Consider the following 15,701-nt stretch of genomic DNA (forward strand, 5'->3'; position numbering starts at 1 on the left):
GTGTGACTGAGGCTGTATACGGGGCACAATGTGACTAGGACGCACCAGGAGACTGCGCTGAGTAATGTGATATATGACACCTGTATACTGTGTGTGACTGAGGCTGTATACAGAGCACAATGTGACTAGGACGCACCAGGAGACTGCGCTGAGTAACGTGATATGTGACACCTGTATACTGTGTGTGACTGAGGCTGTATACGGAGCACAGTGTGACTAGGACGCACCAGGAGACTGCGCTGAGTAATGTGAGATATGACACCTGTATACTGTGTGTGAATGATGCTGTATACAGAGCACAGTGTGACTAGAACGCACCAGGAGACTCCTCTGAGTAATGTGACATATGACACCTGTATACTGTGTGTGACTGAGGCTGTATACGGAGCACAATGTGACTAGGACGCATCAGGAGACTGCGCTGAGTAATGTGATATGTGACACCTGTATACTGTGTGTGACTGAGGCTGTATACGGAGCACAATGTGACTAGGACGCACCAGGAGACTGCGCTAAATAATGTGATATATGACATCTGTATACTGTGTGTGACTGATGCTGTAAACATAGCACAATGTGACTAGGACGCACCAGGAGACTGCGCTGAGTAATGTGATATATGACACCTGTATACTGTGTGTGACTGAGGCTGTACACGGAGCACATTGTGACTAGGATGCACCAGGAGACTGCGCTGAGTAATGTGATATGACACCTGTATACTGTGTGCGACTGAGGCTGTATACAGAGCACAGTGTGACTAGGACGCACCAGGAGACTGTGCTGAGTAATGTGATATGTGACACCTGTATACTATGTGTGACTGAGGCTGTATACGGGGCACAATGTGACTAGGATGCACCAGGAGACTGCGCTAAGTAATGTGATATGTGACACCTGTATACAGTGTGTGACTGAGGCTGTATACAGAGCACAGTGTGACTAGGACGCACCAGGAGACTGCGCTGAGTAATGTGATATATGACACCTGTATACGGAGCACAATGTGACTAGGACGCACCAGGAGACTGCGCTGAGTAACGTGATATGTGACACCTGTATACTGTGTGTGACTGAGGCTGTATACGGAGCAGTGTGACTAGGACGCACCAGGAGACTGCGCTGAGTAATGTGAGATATGACACCTGTATACTGTGTGTGAATGATGCTGTATACAGAGCACAGTGTGACTAGAACGCACCAGGAGACTCCTCTGAGTAATGTGACATATGACACCTGTATACTGTGTGTGACTGAGGCTGTATACGGAGCACAATGTGACTAGGACGCATCAGGAGACTGCGCTGAGTAATGTGATATGTGACACCTGTATACTGTGTGTGACTGAGGCTGTATACGGAGCACAATGTGACTAGGACGCACCAGGAGACTCCTCTGAGTAATGTGACATATGACACCTGTATACTGTGTGTGACTGAGGCTGTATACGGAGCACAATGTGACTAGGACGCATCAGGAGACTGCGCTGAGTAATGTGATATGTGACACCTGTATACTGTGTGTGACTGAGGCTGTATACGGAGCACAATGTGACTAGGACGCACCAGGAGACTGCGCTGAGTAATGTGATATGCGACACCTGTATACTGTGTGTGACTGAGGCTGTATACGGAGCACAATGTGACAAGGACGCACCAGGAGACTGCGCTAAATAATGTGATATATGACATCTGTATACTGTGTGTGACTGATGCTGTAAACATAGCACAATGTGACTAGGACGCACCAGGAGACTGCGCTGAGTAATGTGATATATGACACCTGTATACTGTGTGTGACTGAGGCTGTACACGGAGCACATTGTGACTAGGATGCACCAGGAGACTGCGCTGAGTAATGTGATATGACACCTGTATACTGTGTGCGACTGAGGCTGTATACGGAGTACAATGTGACTAGGACGCACCAGGAGACTGTGCTGAGTAATGTGATATGTGACACCTGTATACTATGTGTGACTGAGGCTGTATACGGGGCACAATGTGACTAGGATGCACCAGGAGACTGCGCTGAGTAATGTGATATGTGACACCTGTATACAGTGTGTGACTGAGGCTGTATACAGAGCACAGTGTGACTAGGACGCACCAGGAGACTGCGCTGAGTAATGTGATATATGACACCTGTATACGGAGCACAATGTGACTAGGACGCACCAGGAGACTGCGCTGAGTAACGTGATATGTGACACCTGTATACTGTGTGTGACTGAGGCTGTATACGGAGCAGTGTGACTAGGACGCACCAGGAGACTGCGCTGAGTAATGTGAGATATGACACCTGTATACTGTGTGTGAATGATGCTGTATACAGAGCACAGTGTGACTAGAACGCACCAGGAGACTCCTCTGAGTAATGTGACATATGACACCTGTATACTGTGTGTGACTGAGGCTGTATACGGAGCACAATGTGACTAGGACGCATCAGGAGACTGCGCTGAGTAATGTGATATGTGACACCTGTATACTGTGTGTGACTGAGGCTGTATACGGAGCACAATGTGACTAGGACGCACCAGGAGACTGCGCTGAGTAATGTGATATGCGACACCTGTATACTGTGTGTGACTGAGGCTGTATACGGAGCACAATGTGACAAGGACGCACCAGGAGACTGCGCTAAATAATGTGATATATGACATCTGTATACTGTGTGTGACTGATGCTGTAAACATAGCACAATGTGACTAGGACGCACCAGGAGACTGCGCTGAGTAATGTGATATATGACACCTGTATACTGTGTGTGACTGAGGCTGTATACGGAGCACAATGTGACTAGGACGCACCAGGAGACTGCGCTGAGTAATGTGATATATGACACCTGTATACTGTGTGTGACTGAGGCTGTATACAGAGCACAATGTGACTAGGACGCACCAGGAGACTGCGCTGCGTAATGTGATATATAACACCTGTATACTGTGTGTGACTGAGGCTGTATACAGAGCACAGTGTGACTAGGATGCACCAGGAGACTGCGCTGAGTAATGTGATATGTGACAGCTGTATACTGTGTGTGACTGAGGCTGTATACGGAGCACAGTGTGACTAGGATGCACCAGGAGACTGCGCTGAGTAATGTGATATATGACACCTGTATACTGTGTGTGACTGAGGCTGTATACAGAGCACAGTGTGACTAGGACGCACCAGGAGACTGCGCTGAGTAATGTGATATATGACACCTGTATACTGTGTGTGACTGAGGCTGTATACGGAGCACAATGTGACTAGGATGCATCAGGAGACTGCGCTGAGTAATGTGATATATGACACCTGTATACTGTGTGTGACTGAGGCTGTATACTGAGCACAGTGTGACTAGGACGCACCAGGAGACTGCGCTGAGTAATGTGATATACTGTATGACACCTGTATACTGTGTGTGACTGAGGCTGTATACGGAGCACAATGTGACTAGGACGCACCAGGAGACTGCGCTGAGTAATGTGATATATGACACCTGTATACTGTGTGTGACTGAGGCTGTATACGGGACACAATGTGACTAGGACGCACCAGGAGACTGCGCTGAGTAATGTGATATATGACACCTGTATACTGTGTGTGACTGAGGCTGTATACAGAGCACAGTGTGACTAGGATGCACCAGGAGACTGCGCTGAGTAATGTGATATGTGACAGCTGTATACTGTGTGTGACTGAGGCTGTATACGGAGCACAGTGTGACTAGGATGCACCAGGAGACTGCGCTGAGTAATGTGATATATGACATCTGTATACTGTGTGTGACTGAGGCTGTATACAGAGCACAATGTGACTAGGACGCACCAGGAGACTGCGCTGAGTAACGTGATATGTGACACCTGTATACTGTGTGTGACTGAGGCTGTATACGGAGCACAGTGTGACTAGGACGCACCAGGAGACTGCGCTGAGTAATGTGAGATATGACACCTGTATACTGTGTGAATGATGCTGTATACAGAGCACAGTGTGACTAGAACGCACCAGGAGACTCCTCTGAGTAATGTGACATATGACACCTGTATACTGTGTGTGACTGAGGCTGTATACGGAGCACAATGTGACTAGGACGCATCAGGAGACTGCGCTGAGTAATGTGATATGTGACACCTGTATACTGTGTGTGACTGAGGCTGTATACGGAGCACAATGTGACTAGGACGCACCAGGAGACTGCGCTGAGTAATGTGATATGCGACACCTGTATACTGTGTGTGACTGAGGCTGTATACGGAGCACAATGTGACAAGGACGCACCAGGAGACTGCGCTAAATAATGTGATATATGACATCTGTATACTGTGTGTGACTGATGCTGTAAACATAGCACAATGTGACTAGGACGCACCAGGAGACTGCGCTGAGTAATGTGATATATGACACCTGTATACTGTGTGTGACTGAGGCTGTACACGGAGCACATTGTGACTAGGATGCACCAGGAGACTGCGCTGAGTAATGTGATATATGACACCTGTATACTGTGTGCGACTGAGGCTGTATACGGAGTACAATGTGACTAGGACGCACCAGGAGACTGTGCTGAGTAATGTGATATGTGACACCTGTATACTGTGTGTGACTGAGGCTGTATACGGGGCACAATGTGACTAGGACGCACCAGGAGACTGCGCTGAGTAATGTGATATGTGACACCTGTATACAGTGTGTGACTGAGGCTGTATACAGAGCACAGTGTGACTAGGACGCACCAGGAGACTGCGCTGAGTAATGTGATATATGACACCTGTATACTGTGTGTGACTGAGGCTGTATTCAGAGCACAATGTGACTAGGACGCACCAGGAGACTGCGCTGAGTAATGTGAGATATGACACCTGTATACTGTGTGTGAATGATGCTGTATACAGAGCACAGTGTGACTAGAACGCACCAGGAGACTCCTCTGAGTAATGTGACATATGACACCTGTATACTGTGTGTGACTGAGGCTGTATACGGAGCACAATGTGACTAGGACGCATCAGGAGACTGCGCTGAGTAATGTGATATGTGACACCTGTATACTGTGTGTGACTGAGGCTGTATACGGAGCACAATGTGACTAGGACGCACCAGGAGACTGCGCTGAGTAATGTGATATGCGACACCTGTATACTGTGTGTGACTGAGGCTGTATACGGAGCACAATGTGACAAGGACGCACCAGGAGACTGCGCTAAATAATGTGATATATGACACCTGTATACTGTGTGACTGATGCTGTAAACATAGCACAATGTGACTAGGACGCACCAGGAGACTGCGCTGAGTAATGTGATATATGACACCTGTATACTGTGTGTGACTGAGGCTGTATACGGAGCACAATGTGACTAGGACGCACCAGGAGACTGCGCTGAGTAATGTGATATATGACACCTGTATACTGTGTGTGACTGAGGCTGTATACAGAGCACAATGTGACTAGGACGCACCAGGAGACTGCGCTGAGTAATGTGATATATAACACCTGTATACTGTGTGTGACTGAGGCTGTATACGGAGCACAGTGTGACTAGGACGCACCAGGAGACTGCGCTGAGTAATGTGATATGTGACACCTGTATACTGTGTGTGACTGAGGCTGTATACGGAGCACAATGTGACTAGGACGCACCAGGAGACTGCGCTGAGTAATGTGATATGCGACACCTGTATACTGTGTGTGACTGAGGCTGTATACGGAGCACAATGTGACAAGGACGCACCAGGAGACTGCGCTAAATAATGTGATATATGACATCTGTATACTGTGTGTGACTGATGCTGTAAACATAGCACAATGTGACTAGGACGCACCAGGAGACTGCGCTGAGTAATGTGATATATGACACCTGTATACTGTGTGTGACTGAGGCTGTACACGGAGCACATTGTGACTAGGATGCACCAGGAGACTGCGCTGAGTAATGTGATATATGACACCTGTATACTGTGTGCGACTGAGGCTGTATACGGAGTACAATGTGACTAGGACGCACCAGGAGACTGTGCTGAGTAATGTGATATGTGACACCTGTATACTGTGTGTGACTGAGGCTGTATACGGGGCACAATGCGACTAGGATGCACCAGGAGACTGCGCTGAGTAATGTGATATGTGACACCTGTATACAGTGTGTGACTGAGGCTGTATACAGAGCACAGTGTGACTAGGACGCACCAGGAGACTGCGCTGAGTAATGTGAGATATGACACCTGTATACTGTGTGTGAATGATGCTGTATACAGAGCACAGTGTGACTAGAACGCACCAGGAGACTCCTCTGAGTAATGTGACATATGACACCTGTATACTGTGTGTGACTGAGGCTGTATACGGAGCACAATGTGACTAGGACGCATCAGGAGACTGCGCTGAGTAATGTGATATGTGACACCTGTATACTGTGTGTGACTGAGGCTGTATACGGAGCACAATGTGACTAGGACGCACCAGGAGACTGCGCTGAGTAATGTGATATGCGACACCTGTATACTGTGTGTGACTGAGGCTGTATACGGAGCACAATGTGACAAGGACGCACCAGGAGACTGCGCTAAATAATGTGATATATGACATCTGTATACTGTGTGACTGATGCTGTAAACATAGCACAATGTGACTAGGACGCACCAGGAGACTGCGCTGAGTAATGTGATATATGACACCTGTATACTGTGTGTGACTGAGGCTGTATACGGAGCACAATGTGACTAGGACGCACCAGGAGACTGCGCTGAGTAATGTGATATATGACACCTGTATACTGTGTGTGACTGAGGCTGTATACAGAGCACAATGTGACTAGGACGCACCAGGAGACTGCGCTGAGTAATGTGATATATAACACCTGTATACTGTGTGTGACTGAGGCTGTATACGGAGCACAGTGTGACTAGGACGCACCAGGAGACTGCGCTGAGTAATGTGATATATGACACCTGTATACTGTGTGTGACTGAGGCTGTATACGGAGCACAATGTGACTAGGATGCACCAGGAGACTGCGCTGAGTAATGTGATATATGACACCTGTATACTGTGTGTGACTGAGGCTGTATACAGAGCACAGTGTGACTAGGACGCACCAGGAGACTGCGCTGAGTAATGTGATATATGACACCTGTATACTGTGTGTGACTGAGGCTGTATACGGAGCACAATGTGACTAGGATGCATCAGGAGACTGCGCTGAGTAATGTGATATATGACACCTGTATACTGTGTGTGACTGAGGCTGTATACGGAGCACAGTGTGACTAGGACGCACCAGGAGACTGCGCTGAGTAATGTGATATACTGTATGACACCTGTATACTGTGTGTGACTGAGGCTGTATACGGAGCACAATGTGACAAGGACGCACCAGGAGACTGCGCTAAATAATGTGATATATGACATCTGTATACTGTGTGTGACTGAGGCTGTATACGGAGTACAATGTGACTAGGACGCACCAGGAGACTGTGCTGAGTAATGTGATATATGACACCTGTATACTGTGTGTGACTGAGGCTGTATACGGGGCACAATGTGACTAGGATGCACCAGGAGACTGCGCTGAGTAATGTGATATGTGACACCTGTATACAGTGTGTGACTGAGGCTGTATACAGAGCACAGTGTGACTAGGAAGCACCAGGAGACTGCGCTGAGTAATGTGATATATGACACCTGTATACTGTGTGTGACTGAGGCTGTATACGGAGCACAGTGTGACTAGGACGCACCAGGAGACTGCGCTGAGTAACGTGATATGTGACACCTGTATACTGTGTGTGACTGAGGCTGTATACGGAGCACAGTGTGACTAGGACGCACCAGGAGACTGCGCTGAGTAATGTGATATGTGACACCCGTATACTGTGTGTGACTGATGCTGTATACGGAGCACAATGTGACTAGGACACACCAGGATACTGCGCCGAGTAACGTGATATGTGACACCTGTATACTGTGTGTGACTGAGGCTGTATACGGAGCACAGTGTGACTAGGACGCACCAGGAGACTGCTCTGAGTAATGTGATATATGACACCTATATACTGTGTGTGACTGAGGCTGTATACGGAGCACAATGTGACTAGGACGCACCAGGAGACTGCGCTGAGTAATGTGATATATGACACCTGTATACGGTGTGTGACTGAGGCTATATACGGAGCACAATGTGACTAGGACGCACCAGGAGACTGCGCGGAGTAATGTGATACATGACACCTGTATACTGTGTGTGTGTGACTGAAATTGTATACAGAACGTGCATCTGTCAGTGTGCGTGTCTGTCTGTCATGGTGTCTGTCTCTGTCATTGTGTCGCTCTGTCAGTGTGTGTGCCTGTGTCAGTGTGTGTCTCTGTCATGGTGTCGCTCTGTCAGTGTGTGTCTCTGTCATGGTGTCGCTCTGTCAGTGTGTGTGTCTCTGTCATGGTGTCGCTCTGTCAGTGTGTGTGTCTCTGTCATGGTGTCGCTCTGTCAGTGTGTGTCTCTGTCATGGTGTCGCTCTGTCAGTGTGTGTGTTTGTGTCAGTGTGTGTCTCTGTCAGTGTGTGTGTCTGTGTCAGTGTGTGTCTGTCATGGTGTCGCTCTGTCATGGTGTCGCTCTGTTAGTGTGTGTCTCTGTCATGGTGTCGCTCTGTCAGTGTGTGTGTCTCTGTCATGGTGTCGCTCTGTCAGTGTGTGTGTCTCTGTCATGGTGTCGCTCTGTCAGTGTGTGTGTCTGTGTCAGTGTGTGTGTCTGTGTCAGTGTGTGTGTCTGTGTCAGGGTGTCTGTCTGTGTCAGGGTGTCTGTCTGTGTCAGGGTGTCTGTCTGTGTCATGGTGTCGCTCTGTCAGTGTGTCTGTCTCTGTCATGGTGTCGCTCTGTCATGGTGTCGCTCTGTCAGTGTGTGTGTCTGTGTCAGTGTGTGTGTCTGTGTCAGTGTGTGTGTCTGTGTCAGTGTGTCTCTCTGTCATGGTGTCGCTCTGTTAGTGTGTGTCTCTGTCATGGTGTCGCTCTGTCAGTGTGTGTGTCTGTGTCATGGTGTCGCTCTGTCAGTGTGTCTCTCTGTCATGGTGTCGCTCTGTTAGTGTGTGTCTCTGTCATGGTGTCGCTCTGTCAGTGTGTGTGTCTGTGTCATGGTGTCGCTCTGTCAGTGTGTGTCTGTGTCATGGTGTTGCTCTGTTAGTGTGTGTGTGGCTCTGTCAGTGTGTGGCTCCATCAGTGTGTATGTCTCTGTCCTGGTGTCGCTCTGTCAGTGTGTCTCTCTGTCATGGTGTCGCTCTGTATGTGTGTCTGGCTCTGTCAGTGCGTGTGTCTCTGTCATGGTGTCGCTCTGTCAGTGTGTGTGTGTCTCTGTCAGTGTGTGCGTCTGTGTCATGGTGTCGCTCTGTATGTGTGTCTGGCTCTGTCAGCGCGTGTGTCTCTGTCATGGTGTCGCTCTGTCAGTGTGTGTGTGTCTCTGTCAGTGTGTGCGTCTGTGTCATGGTGTCGCTCTGTATGTGTGTCTGGCTCTGTCAGTGCGTGTGTCTCTGTCCTGGTGTCGCTCTGTCAGTGTGTGTCTCTGTCATGGTGTCGCTCTGTATGTGTGTCTGGCTCTGTCAGTGCGTGTGTCTCTGTCCTGGTGTCGCTCTGTCAGTGTGTGTCTCTGTCATGGTGTCGCTCTGTATGTGTGTCTGGCTCTGTCAGTGCGTGTGTCTCTGTCATGGTGTCGCTCTGTCAGTGTGTGTCTGGCTCTGTCAGTGCGTGTGTCTCTGTCATGGTGTCGCTCTGTCAGTGTGTGTGTCTAGGTCATGGTGTCGCTGTGTCAGTGTGTGTGTCTGTGTCAGTGTGTGTCTCTGTCATGGTGTCGCTCTGTCAGTGTGTGTGTCTCTGTCATGGTGTCGCTCTGTCAGTGTGTGTCTGGCTCTGTCAGTGCGTGTGTCTCTGTCCTGGTGTCGCTCTGTCAGTGTGTGTCTCTGTCATGGTGTCGCTCTGTATGTGTGTCTGGCTCTGTCAGTGCGTGTGTCTCTGTCCTGGTGTCGCTCTGTCAGTGTGTGTCTCTGTCATGGTGTCGCTCTGTATGTGTGTCTGGCTCTGTCAGTGCGTGTGTCTCTGTCATGGTGTCGCTCTGTCAGTGTGTGTCTGGCTCTGTCAGTGCGTATGTCTCTGTCATGGTGTCGCTCTGTCAGTGTGTGTGTCTAGGTCATGGTGTCGCTGTGTCAGTGTGTGTGTCTGTGTCAGTGTGTGTCTCTGTCATGGTGTCGCTCTGTCAGTGTGTGTGTCTGTGTGTGTCTCTGTCATGGTGTCGCTCTGTCAGTGTGTGTGTCTGTGTCAGTGTGTCTCTCTGTCATGGTGTCGCTCTGTCAGTGTGTGTGTCTGTGTCATGGTGTCGTTCTGTTATGGTGTCGCTCTGTTAGTGTGTGTGTGGCTCTGTCAGTGTGTGGCTCCGTCAGTGTGTATGTCTCTGTCCTGGTGTCGCTCTGTCAGTGTGTGTCTCTGTCATGGTGTCGCTCTGTATGTGTGTCTGGCTCTGTCAGTGCGTGTGTCTCTGTCATGGTGTCGCTCTGTCAGTGTGTGTGTGTCTCTGTCAGTGTGTCTGGCTCTGTCAGTGCGTGTGTCTCTGTCATGGTGTCGCTGTGTCAGTGTGTGTGTCTCTGTCATGGTGTCGCTGTGTCAGTGTGTGTGTCTGTGTCAGTGTGTGTGTCTGTGTCAGTGTGTGTGTCTGTCATGGTGTCGCTCTGTCAGTGTGTGTCTCTGTCATGGTGTTGCTCTGTCAGTGTGTGTCTCTGTCATGGTGTCGCTCTGTCAGTGTGTGTCTGGCTCTGTCAGTGCGTGTGTCTCTGTCCTGGTGTCGCTCTGTCAGTGTGTGTCTCTGTCATGGTGTCGCTCTGTATGTGTGTCTGGCTCTGTCAGTGCGTGTGTCTCTGTCCTGGTGTCGCTCTGTCAGTGTGTGTCTCTGTCATGGTGTCGCTCTGTATGTGTGTCTGGCTCTGTCAGTGCGTGTGTCTCTGTCATGGTGTCGCTCTGTCAGTGTGTGTCTGGCTCTGTCAGTGCGTATGTCTCTGTCATGGTGTTGCTCTGTCAGTGTGTGTCTCTGTCATGGTGTCGCTCTGTCAGTGTGTGTGTCTGTGTCAGTGTGTGTCTCTGTCATGGTGTCGCTCTGTCAGTGTGTGTGTCTGTGTCATGGTGTCGCTCTGTTAGTGTGTGTGTGTGGCTCTGTCAGTGTGTGTCTCTGTCAGTGTGTGGCTCCGTCAGTGTGTGGCTCCGTCAGTGTGTATGTCTCTGTCCTGGTGTGGCTCTGTCAGTGTGTGTCTCTGTCATGGTGTCGCTCTGTATGTGTGTGTGTCTCTGTCATGGTGTCGCTCTGTCAGTGTGTCTCTGTCATGGTGTCGCTGTCAGTGTGTGTGTCTCTGTCCTGGTGTCGCTCTGTCAGTGTGTTTCTGTCAGTGTGTGTGTCTATGTCCTGGTGTCGCTCTGTCAGTGTGTCTGTCTTTGCTAATGTTAATTTGTGTATAATGTGTAACTTTTATGTTAGAAGAAACCACGTACTCCCTTGTAACATCTAAAAGGATATTAGACAATTAACAGCACAGTAATGTAGTCGTTAGCGTTACTGCCTGAAAGCGCCAAGTTACATTTCTGACCAATGTCCTATATGTGTGGGGTTTGTATGTTCTCCACATGTTTGCATGGGTTTCTTCATACTCCAAAAACATACTGGTAAGTCCCCCCTCCCCCTCCCCCCATGTGGTTGGGATATAGAGTGCAAGCTCCCTTTTACTGGGGTCATGTTGTTACTTTGTGTCAGCAGTGTTCCTACTGTACAACTCCGGTAACCCTTAGCGTTGTGTCCACAATGTTCTCTACGTTATGCCAGTGTTATAACTATTTACCTCCACTATAAGTTATATCATATAATGAGAAACGATCACTGATATCCCCAGAGCAATGTAACTCATTGTATCTTCCTCAGATAAGGTAGAGATAGAGGGAACATTCCCTATTCCCTTGGATGAGGGTGAGCTGTCTGCGGTGATCCTGCGGAGGAGGGGGAGTCTCTGCCACCTCTGAGATCAGTATGGGTGTCAGATATGGGGGATATCTCAGAGGATGACCGGCAGGAAGCGTCAGGTAATATTCCACATTCTAGCAGCTCAATAACATTTCAACAGATTCATTTATTTCTGATACATAGAATTTATATGACCCCCGTCCGCCTCCTTCGTTTTGGAACAAGGACTGACTCAAACTGTCCTAAACGCACCTCGGCAGTGGGAGCATTCCGGCACTTGTTAAGTGCCATGGTAACTAAACTGACGCCATTGTATCCACGGATATTCCCAGAGATGTATTTACACCCTCAGCATGCATATTGCTGATAACTGACGAAGAACAAATAGATAAATATACCAGGTAGAACGTATTTCTTTTATATACTCTTGCTAATATATGTATACATGACAGTCTACAAACAATGTCACTCATATTTTATATTGGAGTACATTATAATGATACTGGGAGTCCGTGGACATGCGCTATTATAGGGAAATAGGTAATTACCAGTTATATATCGGTGTGTAGTAACCAGCGCAGGGGGAGGGATTTCAGCGCAGCACTCAGACTGCTATTCTCTCGCACTCACCGGATACGCCATGGCGCATAGCGCAGGGATGGGATTACATGGGCCTGTACCGGCTGCCATCCTGTGCTAGTGACATAGGTGATAATATCGGTCGCTGTACGGAGCACTCACTATCTGACCCGCTGGCTGAGCGCACGTTTATGTCGTCAGTCATTGCCGATGAATAATACCTGGATGGTGTCAGCCAGATGTGATGGATCAGGATGGGGTCCGATCTATCAGTAGGTACTGGGGCAGGACACCTACTATGTACAGTCACCATGTAAGCAGCGGCCTTTATTCAGTTACTCAGGGATTTACTAAGCAAGGCCGTGAGCATCTCCTGTAGTACTGGCGACATCATTACTCCCTAGCTACTGCACGCTAGCAGCTATTTGTAGGGGTGTAATCGCTGTCTGCCAGCATGTGACAACGTCGGAGAGGGATAATAATGATGGGCCAGGGTGGCACACCTCCCGCTGGCACCCTTACCTCACTGATAGCGGCGTTGTCCTCATCTCCCGGCCTCACCAGCCTGTTTCCCGTCAGGCGCATGGACAGGCCGAAGTCACTGATCACACAGCAGCCATCGCTCTTCACCAGAACGTTGCGGCTGTTGAGGTCACGGTGGGAAATAGCCGGTTTGTAGTTCTCTGTTTGGAAATAGGATGTAAATCATTTGTGTCTGAGCTGGAGGCATCTGATGTTATTGTACAGGTGACAAGCCGGGAGCCCAGGACACTGCAGCCTGCTATAACCGGGCAGCCATGTATGCCTATACAGTCACCCTGACCTGGAGGGAGCCAACAGGATGTCAGGAGCACGCTATATAGGAACATTAACAAGCTACTAATACCAGGAATTTAACAGGCTACAATGTCACAAAGTAATAAGGAGGATAAATGGAGAAATCTCTTTCTTCCGTGTCACCAGCCGTCCCCGTGGAGGTAACAAGCCGCATAGAGCTTGCACTGGCTAAAGCCAGCTTTCCACTGCGCTATTCCGCTGTATTTGAGCTGACGCCATGCCCGTCCCTGTTCCTGCTCAGACGTTATTGCAGAAGTGATCGCTTTACTGTTCACTGATCCTGGGAAATCAACCTTCATATATCCCCGCACACAAAACATAATACCCCCACAAAATAAAATCAAACAAAAACCATTATTTAATGCTACAATATGTGGCAATAAGAAAGGTTACCTTTGGGGGGTGCGGGGGGGATACTAAATATGAATAAATAGGTCCCTTAGGAAGAATCAGTATCTTATATACAGAATAAGACAAATAAGACATATGAGGGACTTACCTCCGCGTAGCAGCTCAGTGTGCATGTATGCCAACCCTCTGGTTACAGAATGTGCCAGACGGCAGGAGCCGAGCCAATCATTAGTGTGGACACTCAGATACTTGCACAGAGATCCCTGCAGACAGAAACAGCTGCGTTATATTCAGAAGTCTTATATAAACACATTGGGCCGGCTGTGATGACGTCCGCGTTGGTTGATGGTGCGGGTTTTCCGGCCGAACTTGGACGTTTTTTTAAAGTTGCAATCATTTACGAGGTAAAACCATGGCCGCTTATCTTACTAGGATCGTGAAGCAGCAGACCCACATATACATTTAAGCACCTTCCAAGCACGAGTTCGTTTTCTTAGCTAGCCTACAAATCGGTATCTCATTTTCAAAATCTCTCTGGAAGCAAAACAAGTATGGCTGCTACAGGCACACTGCTGTCAGAATGTTATGAGACTGCAAAGAGTCAAAAGGAGAGGGAGACTGTCAGAATGAAAACAGAGCTCAGAGGAGCATTCCAAAGCCTCTCTGTTCACTACATCATGTGCCATGCGACTGTGGCTACCATGGTTGTCATATAACACTGTGGAAAATCTGCGGAATTGTCATTAATATCCCTTTATTAAAATGCTCCATTTATTATTTTCACTGTGACAAATTAGTATTTATTAAAGACCAAGTAGAAAATAAAAACAGTAACTGAATTAGAAAAACAGAAATAGAAAAAGCTGTGTGTGGAATGTGGCGACATAGTGACATACAGGAGACTCACCTGTACCTGCGCTACCCTGCTCAGGGGTCTGGCCCTGCCTTTATCATGACACAGCAGAAGACCCTCTTCTCATGCTTGCCAGCTGCTAGTAAGGTGGTCAAAACTTCCACCTGCGTTCGGGGGTCCCTGTCTCCTGCATGGACATGGCACGCTGCGCAGAGCCAGGAGGATTATTAAACCACCATGTTATCTAACACAATTCCACCAAAAACAACATTTCTTCTGAATACATAAGACGCCTCGCAGCATCCAGTTCAGTCGCTGAGTGTCTTCTTTTCCTGATAATCCCTTTATCTGCTACCAGAGGCATTAATCCTATCAGAGGGACAGAACTGGGAGGTGAGGCTGGGGGTGATCGCATTAGGCCTCATTCCAACAATGGCGTCTGCTGTTCCCAGTTATACCCCAACCACACACTACAAGTGACTCCACACACTACAAGTGACTCCACACACTACAAGTGACTCCACACTGTCCACAGACTACACCGTCCATGAAACATGACAACCACAGCGGATCCTGGAGACTGCATCAGACTGCGGAACTTTACTGCAGATAACTGGGGACAAAGCTTCTCTGTGATTCCGCCCACATCCTAGTCTGGTATATATTTGCTATGGGCTATATACAGCTAAGAACAGAACATGTATCAGGCAGAGTCTGTTACACAAACTACAAACACCCATCCAGGAAAGCTAGCTATAGGGGGCTTGAGGCATTGTTACCTCTGTGCCTCATGGACCAGCACGTGGAGAGTGAGAAACATTGGGGCTTATTTAACAACATAACGCAAAGTGTACATACAGAGCCACTGTCACCCTGGATGGTCCTTTGCTGGCTGCTGGGTCCATTGTGCCATGGGGTTTTCGCTACATGCATAATCGCTGTGCTGAAACCTCAACTTGTGGGACCAGGCTACCCTTCTCCAGTCTCCTTGCGTCCAGTGGCGGTAAACACAAGCTCAAGCGACGTGCAGGGCCGTGGAGCCAGCAATGGGACCCGGGTGAGCCATCGGCTCCTGAATTCTGTAGACTAAAGGGAACGCTGATGTTACTTATG

General features: G+C 48.6%; 1 protein-coding gene across 1 annotated transcript in view; it reads right to left on the reverse strand.

Moving 5' to 3' along the window:
* BMPR2 (bone morphogenetic protein receptor type 2) overlaps nucleotides 1-15,701 on the reverse strand; it is a 242,499-nt gene that overhangs the window by 39,798 nt on the left and 187,000 nt on the right. Inside the window, exons 7-8 of the mRNA XM_063932244.1 lie at nucleotides 13,884-13,998; nucleotides 13,070-13,230 (exon numbers count right to left, since the gene is read on the reverse strand). Of these exons, the coding sequence (XP_063788314.1) occupies nucleotides 13,070-13,230; nucleotides 13,884-13,998 (276 nt within the window). The remainder of the gene's footprint in view (nucleotides 1-13,069; nucleotides 13,231-13,883; nucleotides 13,999-15,701) is intronic.

The sequence above is a fragment of the Pseudophryne corroboree genome, chromosome 7 (genome assembly GCF_028390025.1).
Source record: "Pseudophryne corroboree isolate aPseCor3 chromosome 7, aPseCor3.hap2, whole genome shotgun sequence".
Classification (NCBI taxonomy): Eukaryota; Metazoa; Chordata; class Amphibia; order Anura; family Myobatrachidae; genus Pseudophryne; species Pseudophryne corroboree.